Source organism: Gymnoscopelus microlampas, assembly GCF_963454915.1.
Source record: "Gymnoscopelus microlampas genome assembly, chromosome: 3".
In the NCBI taxonomy this organism is placed as follows: domain Eukaryota; kingdom Metazoa; phylum Chordata; class Actinopteri; order Myctophiformes; family Myctophidae; genus Gymnoscopelus; species Gymnoscopelus microlampas.
This window is the reverse complement of record NC_139940.1, coordinates 59359506-59375097: the sequence shown is the minus strand read 5'-3', so window position 1 is coordinate 59375097 and position 15592 is coordinate 59359506. Positions and strand designations below refer to the sequence as shown.

Below are 15592 nucleotides of genomic sequence, written 5' to 3'. Positions count from 1 at the left end.
GGTATATTATAGGTATATTATAACTATGGACTTACTGAGGTTGGCATTGGACAGTGCGCTGTATGGTGTAAATCATTTGTAGTTTATAGTGGTGCAAAGTGAATCATTTGTACTTTTAGTGGTGTAAAGTGAATCATTTGTACTTTTAGTGGTGTAAAGTGAATCATTTGTAGTTTATAGTGGTGTAAAGTGAATCATTTGTACTTTTAGTGGTGTAAAGTGAATCATTTGTACTTTTAGTGGTGTAAAGTGAATAATTTGCAGGTTTTTTTTGTGAGTTTCGCATTCAGCCCCTCCCTCCTCCACTAACTGTTTGTCACCGGGCCTGTTGGCCCGTTGCCCCAGAAACACACAAACACAGACCCACCCTCCATGACATCATAAGTTCAATAAAATCATCAGCTCAATGAGCCTATAAGTTCACTGCACAATGTACCGTACATGTTAGTACATGTAATGAACATGTCATTTAACTCATACATGTACAGTAATTACATATCATTTAACACATACATGCAGTTTGCAGCCCTGACTGTGAAATCCTCAGGGTTCATTTACTCGGTTGACACATGTTCAAGTACACTGCATTGTGTTACACTGATTGAAGTACTCTTAAGTGACACTTATGTTTTAGGAGAACGCGCGCACGCACACACACACACACACACACACACACACACACACACACACACACACACACACACACACACACACACACACACACACACACACACACACACACACACACACACACACACACACACACAGAGCCCTTCCCTTCCTGTTGCAGTGAGAGGAGAAAGCGAGGGGGAAGTTTCACTCTGCGCTGAACTTCAACGGAAAGCAAAGAATAGATTAACAGGAAAATATGATGTGTGTGAGAGACAGACAGACAGACAGATAATCATATGTAATCATCCATTAGTTTATTTTATTATTTTACTCTTGTAGCTGCTGCTGTACCGACATATTACACTGTTCTGTTTGTAGTAGGCCTATATCCTTAAAGGAGTAGTTCACCCAAAAAAATACTTTTTTTCTATCAATTACATATCCCATGAAGCATTGAATTCATGGAGATTTTTTTGTCGCATTCCTAAGCCAATAATTTGATTACCGGCGGAAAGAGACTCTTTGAGTCTCCTACCGGAAATACAACCGGTCATCAAATAATTGGCTTAGGAATGCGACAAAAACAAAAAAATCTCCTGGTTAGGAAGGAGCAGACATAATATGTAGGGGGAAGAGTGCTAGGGGTGAATGCGAGGGGGTGAGGTGAGTCTGAAGAGGTGAGTGCTAGGGGGTGAGGTGGAGTCTGAAGAGGTGAGTGCTAGGGGGTGAGGTGGAGTCTGAAGAGGTGAGTGCTAGGGGGAGGGTCATTCCAAAGCTTTCAGCCAGGAGTGAAAAGAGTCGAGGACACGTGGAGCGTTGGCCAGTGTATTTTAGGGTTAGGGTTGGGGTTAGTATTTATTTTACCAGAGTATTTAGGCCATAACACACCCCTGGTCTAAAATGTAGGGAAGGGAGGGACAGACAGTTTGCTGATCTAAGTGCTTTGGATAAAGGCATTTTATAAATGCACCCTTTACCTTTTAACTGAGCAGGAAGGGTGTTGGGTTGGATCATCCTGGAGGTACCATGACCTTGACTGCCTTGTAGGTCATCAGTGTGTTGTACTGGGTGTAGGTCATCACCAGTGTAGATCTGCTATTTTCACTATATTTGAAATAGGGCTTAAGTGGTTAATTAATAATGTACTTTTTTCCCTCCGTCGTAGATATGTGGTGGAGTCAAAAGTACAATATCTGTCGTTTGAAATGTAGTGGAGTGAAAGTCATCAAGTACAGTACAGTACAGTACTGTATGTTGATGCTTGAACCATGTCATTAATTAATCTAATGCATTTAATTAATAATTCATGTCATTTAATTAATCGTTCATATCATTTAGAACTGGAATCTTCTACCTGATGACTCAGCAATTTAGTGAAAGGGGGGAGGGGTTGTCACACAGGAAGTGACTTTCATTGTCTCTGTGTTGGTTCTGTCACCATGACTCAGCACTGAACATTACATTACATTACATTACGGTCATTTAGCAGACGCTTTTATCCAAAGCGACTTACAATAAGTGCATTCAACATAGGTAGGGAACAAAACTACTAATCACCGGAAGTCTTAAGTGCATTCTCTTCTAAAACAAGCAACTAAGAGTATACCTAGCGCTACGGTAAAAGTGCAATATTTCAGCTACCTACTTTCTTAACAGATGAGACAAATAGAAAATGAGCAAGAGCTAAAACCAATAAGTGTATCAAAATAAACAAGATCCAATAAAACAAGAGCTCTTACAAATAATTGACAACAAGTAGGCAAGGCTAAGTGGAATGGTCAGGGTAGTGTTTCCTGAAGAGGTGGGTTTTCAGTCTGCGGCGAAAGATGGGCAGTGACTATGCTGTCCTGACATCAGTGGGGAATTCATTCCACCACTGTGGGGCCAGAACAGAAAAAAGCTGTGACCGCGTAGATCGGCCAAAAGGACCAGTCACTGAGTGACGGGGAAACCAGTCGCCCCGATTCGGCAGACCGATTCGTGAACCATTCATTACATTACATTACATTACATTACAGTCATTTAGCAGACGCTTTTATCCAAAGCGACTTACAATAAGTGTATTCAACATAGGTAGGGAACGAAAACTACTAATCACCAGAAGTCCTAAGTGCATTTCCTGCAAAAAACAAGCAACCAAGAGTATACCTAGCGCTAAGGTAAAAGTGCTATATATCAGCTACCTACTTTCTTAAACAGATGAGACAAAATAGCAAAATAAAATGAGCACGAGCTCAAACAAATAAGTGTATCGACTAAACAAGATCCAATAAAACAATACAACACTAAAACAAGAGTTCGTACAACTAGTTAACAACAAGTAGGCCAGGCAAAGAGGAAGGGTAGTGTTTCCTGAAGAGGTGGGTTTTCAGCCTGCGGCGAAATTCGTATACAACAGTACACTGAACCGATGACATGACAGTATTACACTGGCCAATGACAATATTACACTGACCAATGACAATACAATGCAATATTACACTGACCAATGACAATACAATGCAATATTACACTGACCAATGACAATACAATATGCAAATGTCTCCTCTACTGTCTCAGTGTGTATATATATGTAATGTTAACTCTGTCCTCTCCAACAGAACGGACACCCAGACAGACTAGAATGTGTTGTACAGTTTGGAGGAACCTTCTACTCCCTGGACCTGGACAAAAACCAGTAAGCAATCATCATCATCATCATCATCATCATAATAGTGATTTTTGTTTTTATAACCATTATAATTATTGTAATAATATTGGGAGTATGTTGCACATTTTCATCCCAACGGTGCCAGAGATTAGCTGTACGCACGCACGCACTCACGCACGCACGGACGCACGGACGGACGGACGGACGGACGGACGGACGGACGGACGGACGGACGCACGCACGCACGCACGCACGCACGCACGCACGGACGGACGGACGGACGGACGGACATGGGTGACAGGGGTACACAATAGACATTAAGGGAAATTTGCCAGTGGCTTTTCAAGATCACTGGCCCCACCATTGTAACCACTGGCCCAGGACATTCATCAAGTATTGATCCATAATAAGTGAAAATGAACGATTTTTTCCCTAAAATAAAAATCCCTTATGTTCCCCTAAAGTAAACAAGCAAAAAACCTCACTTCTGCTGCCTATTCCATTTCATGTGTCCTTTTAAAACTACTACAACTAGCTATAGCTATAGCCCCATGAGCACTTTAAACCTGTATGGATCGGCTATTTGAAAATAACCGATCCATCTTTGGGGTCCATAGCGTTAGAAAGAGTTGGAGAACTCCTTCTAACGCTGTGTACCAGAGCTCACAGCATGTCACAAATGCGTCGTGTTGAGACATCGTCATAACTTCCTCACTGCCTAGGACGACTTATGACCTTTTTTTGGGGGGGGGGAATAAGTTATTTTTTTCCACAAAGAACCAGGAGATAACGTGATCCGAAAATGTACTGCTCCATTCACTTCCTGGTTAACTTATTACTTAAAGAACCTGTATCTCGGCTGTGTTTTACTATATATTTTTGGCGAGACATGCTATTTTCAACCGGGTATAACAGGCGAATGGGAGGTCGCCATGACATTTTTTTCCCACTTAAGCACAGTGAAACCCTCCGTGATTAGCAACCATCAGGGGATCGATCATACTGGAGATAAATATTCTGTGACTACTTCAAAAGGTAAGAAAATCGCTGGCAGTGCGTGCACGCAGCCAGAAATAAGTCTGTCAGTGAACGAGTTAATAGAAAAAGATAATGTGTAAACACACAAACAAACAAACAAACAAACACTGATGATAGTGCGGTCAAACAAGTCTATGAAGCTATCTATGAAATCTATGAAAATGTTTAATCTGCTTATACATCAGGTGTCTGCTGTAGAGAGCATGGGCACTGAGCATGTCTCACATCCAGTGTACATTGAAGCATGTCTTCCCCCTGCTGGTGTAATAATGTATGGCAGCTCACCACAGAATCAGTATTGGCCGCGTTTCCCAAACGAATTTGAGCTCCTGCGTAGCCTAGAAGCTGCGTAGGTGCCTCCACGCATCTGCGCAGTAGCAACCCCGCTGCGCACTATCTTCGTTAGTAGCAGCTGTGTGTGCCCAACGTCTCATCTAAATTGGCTTCAGTAGACACCATCTTCGTAGGTTCCGTTTCGTCTGTGCTAAAACTACATTCGTGAGACAGCATGCACGTGAAGAGATCCTGGACGTAGCCTACGTAAAGCCTACGTCAACTACGTAGTGCTATCCTACTATAGTTTAAACACCCTTTGCATACATATATCTATATATACAGGATTTTGCAAAAATACTAAGATAAAGTCGCACCTTTATCTAACTTACCTTTATATGAATTGGACACTTACATTTTTATAGGTACATTCTGTAATGTATTAAAATGCATTTTTTAAGGTGACATTTCAATGATCTTAAATAAACACTGCGGCCATTGTTCGCCGTTCAAAAAAATTCAGAGGATAGAGGGGGCGTCCCCCTGCATGATTGACAGCTTAACGCGTAACGGGCGACGCCTCCCCAAAAAAACAGACATATATACAACAAACACACTGCGACATGCCGTGTTGATAGCTTGCAGATCTGTTATTTTGGGTAGGGCGAGCGGCTGCAGTGCTTCGTCCTCTATGCATGAACCCGAAGTTTACAAATCGTACTCTCACGGATAATCCGATCATCTAATAAAAATATTAAGCACATGCCAAGTTAACTAAAGGTATATAAATGATGCTGAGCTAAATATGTTTCCTTAATTTCGAAGTTTTATAGTTAAACGTTATGATGAAAGTGCAGTTCCTCTCACAAAGTGACAGCTGGCGAGCGCAACAGCTCGCCATGTTTATGAATGGTTAAAACATCTTTTGAAAATAGCAGATCTACAAGCTCACAACGTGTCACAAGCTTGTAGATCTGCTATTTTCAAAAGATGTTTTAACCATTCATAAACATGGCGAGCTGTTGCGCTCGCCGAGCGCAACAGCTGTCACTTTGTGAGAGGAACTGCACTTTCATCATAACGTTTAACTATAAAACTTCGAAATTAAGGAAACATATTTAGCTCAGCATCATTTATATACCTTTAGTTAACTTGGCATGTGCTTAATATTTTTATTAGATGATCGGATCATCCGTGAGAGTACGATTTGTAAACTTCGGGTTCATGCATAGAGGACGAAGCACTGCAGCCGCTCGCCCTTTTACGCACCGGCCCGGCCCGGCCGGTCTTTTCATAGATTTCATAGAACGATGGGTGTTACAGGCGGCCCAGGGCGCTCGTTACAAGATGCTTCGTAGGACAGTACTCCCCTCCTACTGTGGGCGGGGAGTATGCTGCGCGCATTCTGTCTCACGAATGTACTTTTACCACACACGCAGCCAGTTTAGATGGCACGCAGGGGCACAACCACCTGCTACTAATGAGGGTAGAGCGTAGGTTTGGCCGAGTCCCAGCTGTGTAGGAGACGCTTGCGCAAGCTGCGTACGGCCACGCATGACCTGAAATCTACGTGCCTGCTATGGTACTGCGAAGCATGTGACGTCACACGTTAGACCCGTCGTCGGACCTGCGACGATGCTCTACGCACGAGCTCTTTGGGAAACCCGGCCGTCACTTCCATAACACACCCTCTGCATACATGGGAGCAAAACAATGTTCTCTGCAACTCATGGTGCTTGTTTACAGACAACAACAACAGACGCTTAAAAAAAAGTGTCGAGGACATTAGTGGTGGCCTAAAGGTTAGAGGAGCGCCCTCATTGCCGGAAGGTTGCCGGTTCGAATCCCCGGACCGGCAGGAAAAGTCTGGGTCGGGAAGTGAATGTTCACCACTTCCCCAACACCACTGAAGTGCCCTTGAGCAAGGCACTGATCCCCAACTGCTCCAGTGGAGCTGCGTAGTGGCCAACAGTATAAGACTGTGGTTGTACTAGTCAGCTCCCAGGTTTTAATGTGTCTGTCTGTCTGTCTGTCTGTCTGTCTGTGTGTTTCTATGTGCAGGGCGTTGCTGAAAATGAGCACTTGTGCTCAGCTACTACCCTGGGTAAATAAAGGAGAAAAAAAAAAAAAAAAAAAAAAAAAAAAAGGAGAGAGAAAGCAGCAGTAAAATAAAGAAAAACAACATTGGCAAAAAAGAAGAAGTGCTAATGCATTCAAAGTGCATTATAGGTACAATACTGTTCAAAAGTGCTATTCATCGAATGATGTTGGTCTGTCTTAGAGTGTCTTAGAGCAGGGGTTTTCAACTGATTTTGACCCAGGGACCACCATCCTGACTAAGAGCAACCTGGGGACCACCACTATTGTGCGTGGTGGGTCCATCATAGACCCACCCCACTTTTTTCCCGATATCCGATATTCCGATATTGTCCAACTCCTAATTTCCGATTACGATATCAACCAATACCGATATATGCAGGCTTTTTCACCAAAAGTCAACTAATTGTCAGGAACATCACATATCTAATCAAATAAAATAGCTATAATATCAACATAATATCTAAAAAAAATACATTGATTTTGTTTGTTTTCAATGAAGTGAGTCCTGTGACTCAATGGTGAGTCCCACTAATCTTGGCCTATTTGACAGAGCAGAAGCATAATTGCTTTTATGCCTATAACATTAACGAGCGTCAACGAGTGTCAGCTGGACACAGACACACACACCTGACCTCTGCAGTGCTCTAATTTGAAAGTGAGTGAGAATAAACTGGGGTCTATCTCTTTTCTCAGCAAAAGCCCTTGAATATGATGGAATATGATTAAGGATTACTGTGATTATGGAAAGCTCACATTTCATATCACACACACCATACAGTGAGAACTCCTGAAACTTACTAAAAGCAACACTTTTTTTTTGTTGAATGCATGGCCAGGGACCACCTGCAATACCACCGGTTGAAAACCCCTGTCTTAGAGTGCCGTGTGTGCGTGCGTGCGTGCGTGAGAGAGTGAGGTTTTTACAAATGTTGTGTGATGTTTGCTTTGCAGTGGTCTGCTCCCCAAGCCCCCCAACGTCTTCTACTACTTACCCAACGGCACAGGGGTCTCCATGGAGGCGGACACCTTGGTGAGTCCACAAACACACTTCTTCCCATGGGTGCTGCAACCTTTATATTGTTGCTGTCGGACAGAAACCTCTTATCTCATGTGTTTTTTCATAAACGAATGCTCTACTTGATCATACTACAGTGTCGCACACAAGTATCAAAAGTAGCAGATCTAAAGCTTGTTTTGAGCTTGTAGTTCTGCTACTTTTGAATTTGAATCCTGTAACTGTTTTTCTTTTTTTTTTTACTATTATTAACACATTGCCACATGCAAGAACGCATGTATGTGTCCTTTCAAATCCAACACGTGTCTGCCAGCGTCCTTTAAACAAAAAAGAACATGTTTTCAGTGATTACGCAAGAGGGCGCCCTTCCCCAACCTATGAATGATCCCTTGACTGATAGAGAATGATGTCATCCGGGTGCATTTCGCCTTTCCGACATGTCGCCTTTCCGACGTTAACGAACCCTATACCTAACCCTAACCCTAACCCTAACCGCACACGGAAGCCACTAGTCGGAGTGGCGAGATGTCGGAATGGAAGGAGCACCCCATGTCATCCCCCAAAAAGTCACTCCATCCACTCCCATGTTATGAGATGTAGAAAAAACTCATCTAGCTCGATTTTTCGTTTATTTTTGATGAGAACTAGCCATATTCAACTGCCGATAACAACAGAATGGACGATCGTGGTAAAAAACAGCCTGTTCCCTTCCGTGTTATTCGAGTTGGAGGAGTGGCTTTTTCTCTGGTTGTGTTGCTTTTTGGCGAAAAGAACATACATTCAACTGGCCACAACTATGGAACGGATGATTGGGCGGCTCGCTTTTTTTTCTCCTCGATTCTACAAGACTCTGTAAAAAAAAGGTTAGTGAAAACACTCGAAAATCGCTGGCAGTGGCGTGGCAAATTATGTTTTTTTCTGGCAGTCAAGGAGTTAATGTCTGACTGTACCACGTGCTGTTTTCATTACTGACTAATAAATTACTCAATCAATCAATCAATCAAACAAACATAGCTCACATTAATTAAAGTACAGAGAGCAAATTATAATAACCATAAAACAGTGTAATGATGAATGTTTGTCTAAAAACTATTGGTGTTGGCATGGGGCCAAACTAACACATGGAAATATTGGTTGTATTTCATTCCAGACTCTCTGCTACTACCATGGATCTGTCAGAGGATTCCCACAGTCCAGAGTGGCTCTCAGTACCTGCTCCGGCCTCAGGTAACCCATATATACCTATATACCAGGGCTGTCAAACTCATTTCAGGGTAAGGGGCGCATTGGGCGAAAGGTGACTCGATGAGGGCCGCGACCAGTTGCAGACGCGCAGACTCGCTCACGTGCGTTCACTTAGACAGCTGTCACTTGGCTTTGTTTTTCAGCATAATTTTTTGTATTGGAATTCCCAAAGGCAAATCCTAGATTGATTCTGAGATATAAGAACTGTGTTCCAAAAATAAACAAACCATCCTGGTGATTTTGTCAGCTATCTGACTCTGTGTCGTTTATGATGTTGATACATTTGATAATGTCTATTTGGAGAATAAAACATGTAATTGTCTTACTCTTTGGATAGATTTGTACTTTTTCACCGTCAGTTGATGCTTCAAATCCATGAGTAAAATTGCCGGGTTGATTTGTTTATTTATTTAGTTAGTTAGTTCTAAGATTCCCCTTTGGGAATAGGCTCTATGCACAGCAGCCATATTATCACTTCTTTCACAGGTGTTACCAATGATACTAATGAAGGCTCTGTTCCATTTAGTGTAGCACAGTGGTTTCCACGACCCCCATAACTCTGAGTGTACAAATGGAACCAAATGGACCAGTTACACACCTGTAAGGGGCCATTTGGAAGCCCATGAGGGTCCCTGGACCCCAACTGTAGACCCACTGGTGTAACAGAGTGTTTCCAGTGAGCCAACATGCACAATATCAGCACCCTGACTGTTTGACCAGAATGGAACAGAGCCTTCATTAGTATCATTGGTAACACCTGTGAATGTCTTCATACTATGGCTGCTGTGAATAGAGCCTATTTCTAGATGAAAAGTGTGGTCGAATATACGTCTTTCTACTGTTCTGCCCTCATATGCGTATAGCCACCCTTGCAGAGCTAGGCAGACAGTTAGCATCAGACCAGGAGGAGGCTGATTTCCGTTTGAAAGCAAAGTCATTGTCTTGGATTTTGATTCTCTTTTCCTTTCCTTCTTTTAATGTATCTTTTTTCTTTGTAGAACTGCAATGACATGAAATACACATGGAATGAATGTGTTACAATTTGTACTGAATAACGTTTTCCACTGTAAATGTTAACTTTTTAACAATGCTTTTAAATACATGAACTAACTAGTAAACATGAATTAAGCAGCTTAACATTCACACAGCATTTCTTGTGCACCTACATTTCATGTTTCAGTTACTTTTCTATAGAGCACCGAAGTCTGACGTAATTTACGCATCCTACCTGTGTCACGTTTTTTCCCCCCATTCAGAATTCCCATAGACTTGTTTGATATTACGTCAAATAAGAACCGTGTTCCAAAAATAAACAAATGATCCCGGCGGCTTGACTCATATAGATATGAAGCAGCACCTTATGGTGAGAAATAGGCTCTATGCACAGCAGCCATATTGGAAAGAAATTGGGCCTCTTCTTACTTCCTTCACAGGTGTTACCAATGATACTAATGAAGGCTCTGTTCCATTCTGGTCAGGGTGCTGATATCGGGCATGTTGGCTCACTAGAAACACTCCATTTTGGTTCCCATGGCCCCTGGGTGGGAGTGTAACTCTGAGAGTGTACAAATGGAACCAAATGGACCCTTCTGGGTCCATTTGGTTCCATTTGTACACTCTCAGAGTTATGGGGGTCCTTCAAAATAAGACAACCACTGTGCCACACTAAATGGAACAGAGCCTTAATTAGTATCATTGGTAACACCTGTGAAGGAAGTAAGGAAGGGGCCCAATTAATTCCCAATATGGCTGCTGTGCATAGAGCCTATTGCTAATGTCTAAGATGACCAAATGTTATTCTAGATAAATTACTTCCGCGTCCCAGGGGATGAACGAGTGACAAATGATATAGTGATATAGTTACTCTATATAAAGGTATTGTTATTGATACTACAACATAATGTTTACATGAACTTTACATAGGAAGCCCACAACAACAGGTGATTTAGGGAGTTGTAAAGTTATCTAGTTACTGGCAGCATGGAGTTACAAAAGTGATTTATGATCGATAGCTTAGCTACCTAGCTACCATGGTTTGGACAGAGCTACAAGATGTCGTGCCCCACGGTCCCATCTTCTGGCGACCAGCAGTCCTGGCAGTTTTAGACAAATAAATCCTTGTTTGACTGGCTGAGATTCATAATGGCCGTGGTTGTTGGTAATGCCTGTCCAAGTTAAATGCTTCATATCCTTGTGTAGCGTCCATTTTAAATCAAGGAAATGGCTTAGCTCGCTAGTCAAACTCAAATTTGCCCCATTTGACGTCACTGCTCTGATAGCGTCTGATGAGCATTTTGATAAGCTCCATGCATGTAACTCGTGCGTGGACATTTTAAACCCTTCCTGAGCGGAATTTCCGGCGTCATATGGAGAAAATAAAGAAGAAATTAAATACCAACGATGTTTACTACATATAATTGAAGAGTAGTAGGGTTTAACCTGAATGTTGTCCTTTGAGCTGCTTAGTTCATGTCAGACTTTGGTTCTCTATAAAGCATTTGAAAATAGAATAATTCAATTTCAAATACTGTCTCTGCTATAACTACAAATTTGTAAATGGGTACACAACCTTTACAAGCCTGAGTGTTTCCAACAATCAAACAACAATCATCTTTTTTATTAAAGTGATGAACAGTAATGGAATATTCAAAAAATATCAATGGATCACAGTAATCTGATTAATGCTTAAAAAATAACCACTTTAAAAAAAAAAAAAAGCTTTTTTATTATCATTTTTTCAAAAATATCCAAAATGTCAAATTTACATAGGGTAGCCAGCATAAAATTTCACCTCAATTCTCTGACATCTCTTTGCTTTAACTCATTGACTTCCAGAGTTAAAATATTGTCTATAGCTGCCATTGCCAGCGATTGCGAGTGTTGTCACTAACCTTTGAAAAATCTTAGAATATTTTTCTTCACAAAGATCCACCCACCGATTGCTTTAAAAGACGTAGCCGAGTCTCGTAGAATTGGAGTAAAAATTGTGCCGCCATAATAATCCATAGTTGTGGGCAGTTGAATGTGGCTTGTTTTCGCCAAAAAAAGCAACAGAAAACAGAGAAAAAATATATTTTTCAATCCTTTAATATTAGATCAGACACATCTAATGGGTTTGTTGTGATCACATTATTTCCGGGTCTACTGTTCTCCAGACGTCATAGGATCACTCATAGGTTGGCAAACAGCGCCCTCTAGTGTAAACCATTGAAAACACGACACACTCGTCAACTGTGGACCTCAGGCCAATTGACGAGAGTACTTGTCAGTGTCAGTCAATGAGTTAAGTAAGCCTTGCCGAACCATGTGGCCCATATACTGAACTCAACTGTTTAATTATTAAGTTATAATTAAAAGATGTGTACACTGTCAGAGTTAAATGAACTCAACTGTTTAATTATCAAGCAATAATTAAAAAGTGTACACTGTACACTCTGTAACTGTAACTGGAACTAACTTCCATTTGGTTACATCTGCACACTGTCAGAGTTAAATGAACTCAACTGTTTAATGATTAAGTGATAATTAAAACATGTGCTCACTGTCAGAGTTAAATGAACTCAACTGTTTAATGATTAAGTGATAATTAAAACATGTGCTCACTGTCAGAGTTAAATGAACTCAACTGTTTAATGATTACGTGATAATTAAAACATGTGCTCACTGTCAGACTTAAATGAACTGAACTGTTTAATTATTAAGTAATAATTAAGGGTCAGGGTCAGAGTTAAATGAACAATGAGGATGTATTTGTTAAATGATGCAATAATAATAATAAATATAGCTGCAAGCAGCGATAATACGGGGCCAGTGAATAGAGAGAGAGAGAGAGACATGGAAACGGAATAGATTGAAGAGAGAGAGAGTGACATGGAAACAATAGATTGATGAGAGAGAGAGATGGAAACATAATGGTTTGATTGGACATCTCAACCTACTGCCATTAACAGGATTCGAACTCTCAACCTTCAGACTAATAGGCTGCAACACTACCTATAGTGCTATAGCTTTGTCCAGGCTGATATTGTCTGTTGAAGATCATAAACTCTTGCCTTCTTTCATGAACCAAGCCCCTGTTTCACTAACACTAAGATCACTCGTTCACAAACCATTTACCAATGAAGAAATTGTACATCTCCTCAGAACCAAAACTAGTGAAAGTAGCCGATCTACAAGCTCACAAACCATGAAAAGTTGTGAGATTGTAGATCAGCTATTTTCAGATAAAGTATGTCATACGTTAAAAAAAACGTACTCTCAAATAAGCATTTCAGGTTATCTTTACCATTTGCACATGTATTCATTGATACAGTCATGTTGTTTGCAATTCAACTTAAATTAAGTCTGCATCAAGTGAGGCTTGAACTGGCGACCTTGAGATTGTGAGGCATTCATTTAAGGGAGACGCCATTGGCCCAACAGACAAGTAACTGTGAAAAAGGAGATCACACAGATGATACAGTTTCACGCAAATAGCTGAAAAATTCTGGGTTTAAGTGTTTTTCAAACTGCTCAAAATTGCGGAAAATCTAAGGGCGGAGCTTAATGGTCAAATCGATACGTGTGTTCCTCATGAGTCAAGGCACATGTGTAAGCAAGTTTCACGACTTTCGGCCAAACGAGGCATGACTTATGCCTGTTTAAAGTCTGCCTTTTCAAAAAATTGCTATAGCGCCCACTTTTAGCCAATTGGAGTAAGATTGGTTTCAGTGATATTTGGAATGACCCTGTACATTTCTGCAAAGTTTCAAAGAAATGTGAGTCTGCATGTATGTTTTAGGCACAGATGAATAATTTTCATAAAACTGTAATAGTTAAAATCTATCTCCTCCTGGGATTTTTGAGCAATCTGCACGAAACGTTTAACACTTGAACTTTGGACCACTGCCTACAAAAATTTCCAACGGATTTTCCATAAGTGAAAAAATGCAGAAGTTAGGAGCCAATGACTGTTTTTCATATAATTCAAAATGGTGGGCGATCTAAAGGTCAGAGGTCAAAAGTCAGACCACGAAAGTTGTCGGGCATGAAGAGACGCATGTGTGTATCGAAGTTTCATGGTTGTAGGTCAAACAGGGCATGAGTTGTACCTGTTCAAAGTTGGCACTTTCAATTGAGTGCTATAGCGCCACCCTTTGACGAATGAGTGTGAGAATTATTTCTTGGTAGTTTTTCATGAGCATCTACCATATGGCCGAGTTTCGTAAAAAGCGTATGCACGGTTAAGCCAGAACTGGCAAAAACAAGTATTTTTCAAACTGCTCAAAATTGCGGAAAATCTAAGGGCGGAGCTTTCGTAAAAAGCGACAGCACGGTTCAGCCAGAACTGCGAAAAGTGGCAGAAGAAGAAGAGACAGAATACTGCCAATAACAATACAGGTCCAGAGCTGAGCTCTGGCCCCCAAGGGCGCCGATATTTATAAACACATGCGGGTGCCCAACATGCCATACATGCACGCGCGCGCAGCGCGCGTGCATGTGGGGCCCGTGCAAAATGTGGGGCCCGCGCAAATGTGGGGCCCGTGCAAAATGTGGGGCCCGCGCAAATGTGGGGCCCGTGCAAAATGTGGGGCCCGCGCAAAATTTTTCGCGCGTGCGCGAAAAATTTTGCGGGTTTGGGTCGGATAATTAACTTTTTTGGGGGGGTTTTGTAACTTTATTTCGGTTAATTCGGTTTATTCAGTACACAAAATGTACTCTGAACTGAGTATGTTTAAACTCCCCCGCCCCCCCACCCGCGGCCGAAAGAAAAGGCATTCTTTTTCTTTGGGTACTTTATTAACAGTTTGCCAATAGTACAGTGGTACTGGTATGATTTTACAACAATGAATGTCAACTCAGACTCACTCATGACTTTACCGACCACGACCACCATCAGCAGCGGAGCTGGCTGTGCTATCCTCCGCTTCCTCCTCCTCCTCCTCCTCCCTCTGACTGTGCTGTTCGCCTCGGCGGGTTTGAAGAAATTTAGTTTCTGCTGGGTGAATCTCTTCTTTGCTGAAGGTGCTGGTGGCTTCATCTTGCTATTAGTGCAGTAAAGGCAAGCCTCTCTCTCTTAGTTTGTGAACTTTGTGTTAATTTACCTGCTAGGTGAAGACTGTCTAGAGCCGGCAAAACGTAAACAAATGGGAGCGCGCTGTAAGTACGAGCGGCTGCGCGTTGACTGCGAGTATGAGCGCGTGCACCCCCCCCTCCTCATACTCGCGCGCGGCGCCCCCCCCACCAATGAGTGGATCTCCGAGTTAGACAGCTAGTAGCTACTGTAATGGTTATGGTACTGTAAATCCGGGCACCCACCACTACTGATTTTGAAAAAATAAAAAATAAAAAAATAAAAAATAAATATTTTTTTTTTTTTTTTTTTTTTGGGACCAGCACCCAGTGGGTGCTCCTCATTTCAGGTGGGTGCTTCAGCCCCGAAGCACCCACGGTATCGGCGCCCTTGCTGGCCCCGTAATAATTAAAGGAGTAGTTGGTCCATTTTGGCGGACCCCCACCGCAGTTCCGAAACAGGAGTATACGGGCCGTTGTGTAATCCACTTTATATCGCTCGAAAATGCATTTTTTTAGTATATATGTGTAGGACCTCAGGGAAGTCACTGCAGTATTAGTGTTGTCAAAGTAGCTTTTGCTGAAATCACGTTTGAAATCTCATCTCG

The 15592-nt window shown here is 41.8% G+C and overlaps 1 protein-coding gene across 4 annotated transcripts in view; it reads left to right on the top strand.

The window, feature by feature from the left end:
• adam15 (ADAM metallopeptidase domain 15) overlaps positions 1 to 15592 on the top strand; it is a 104908-nt gene that overhangs the window by 23939 nt on the left and 65377 nt on the right. For all 4 annotated transcript variants that reach the window (XM_084053199.1, XM_084053201.1, XM_084053200.1 and 1 more), the window contains 3 exons: positions 3213 to 3289; positions 7625 to 7703; positions 8839 to 8915. In XM_084053199.1, coding sequence (XP_083909325.1) covers positions 3213 to 3289; positions 7625 to 7703; positions 8839 to 8915 — 233 coding nt within the window. The remainder of the gene's footprint in view (positions 1 to 3212; positions 3290 to 7624; positions 7704 to 8838; positions 8916 to 15592) is intronic.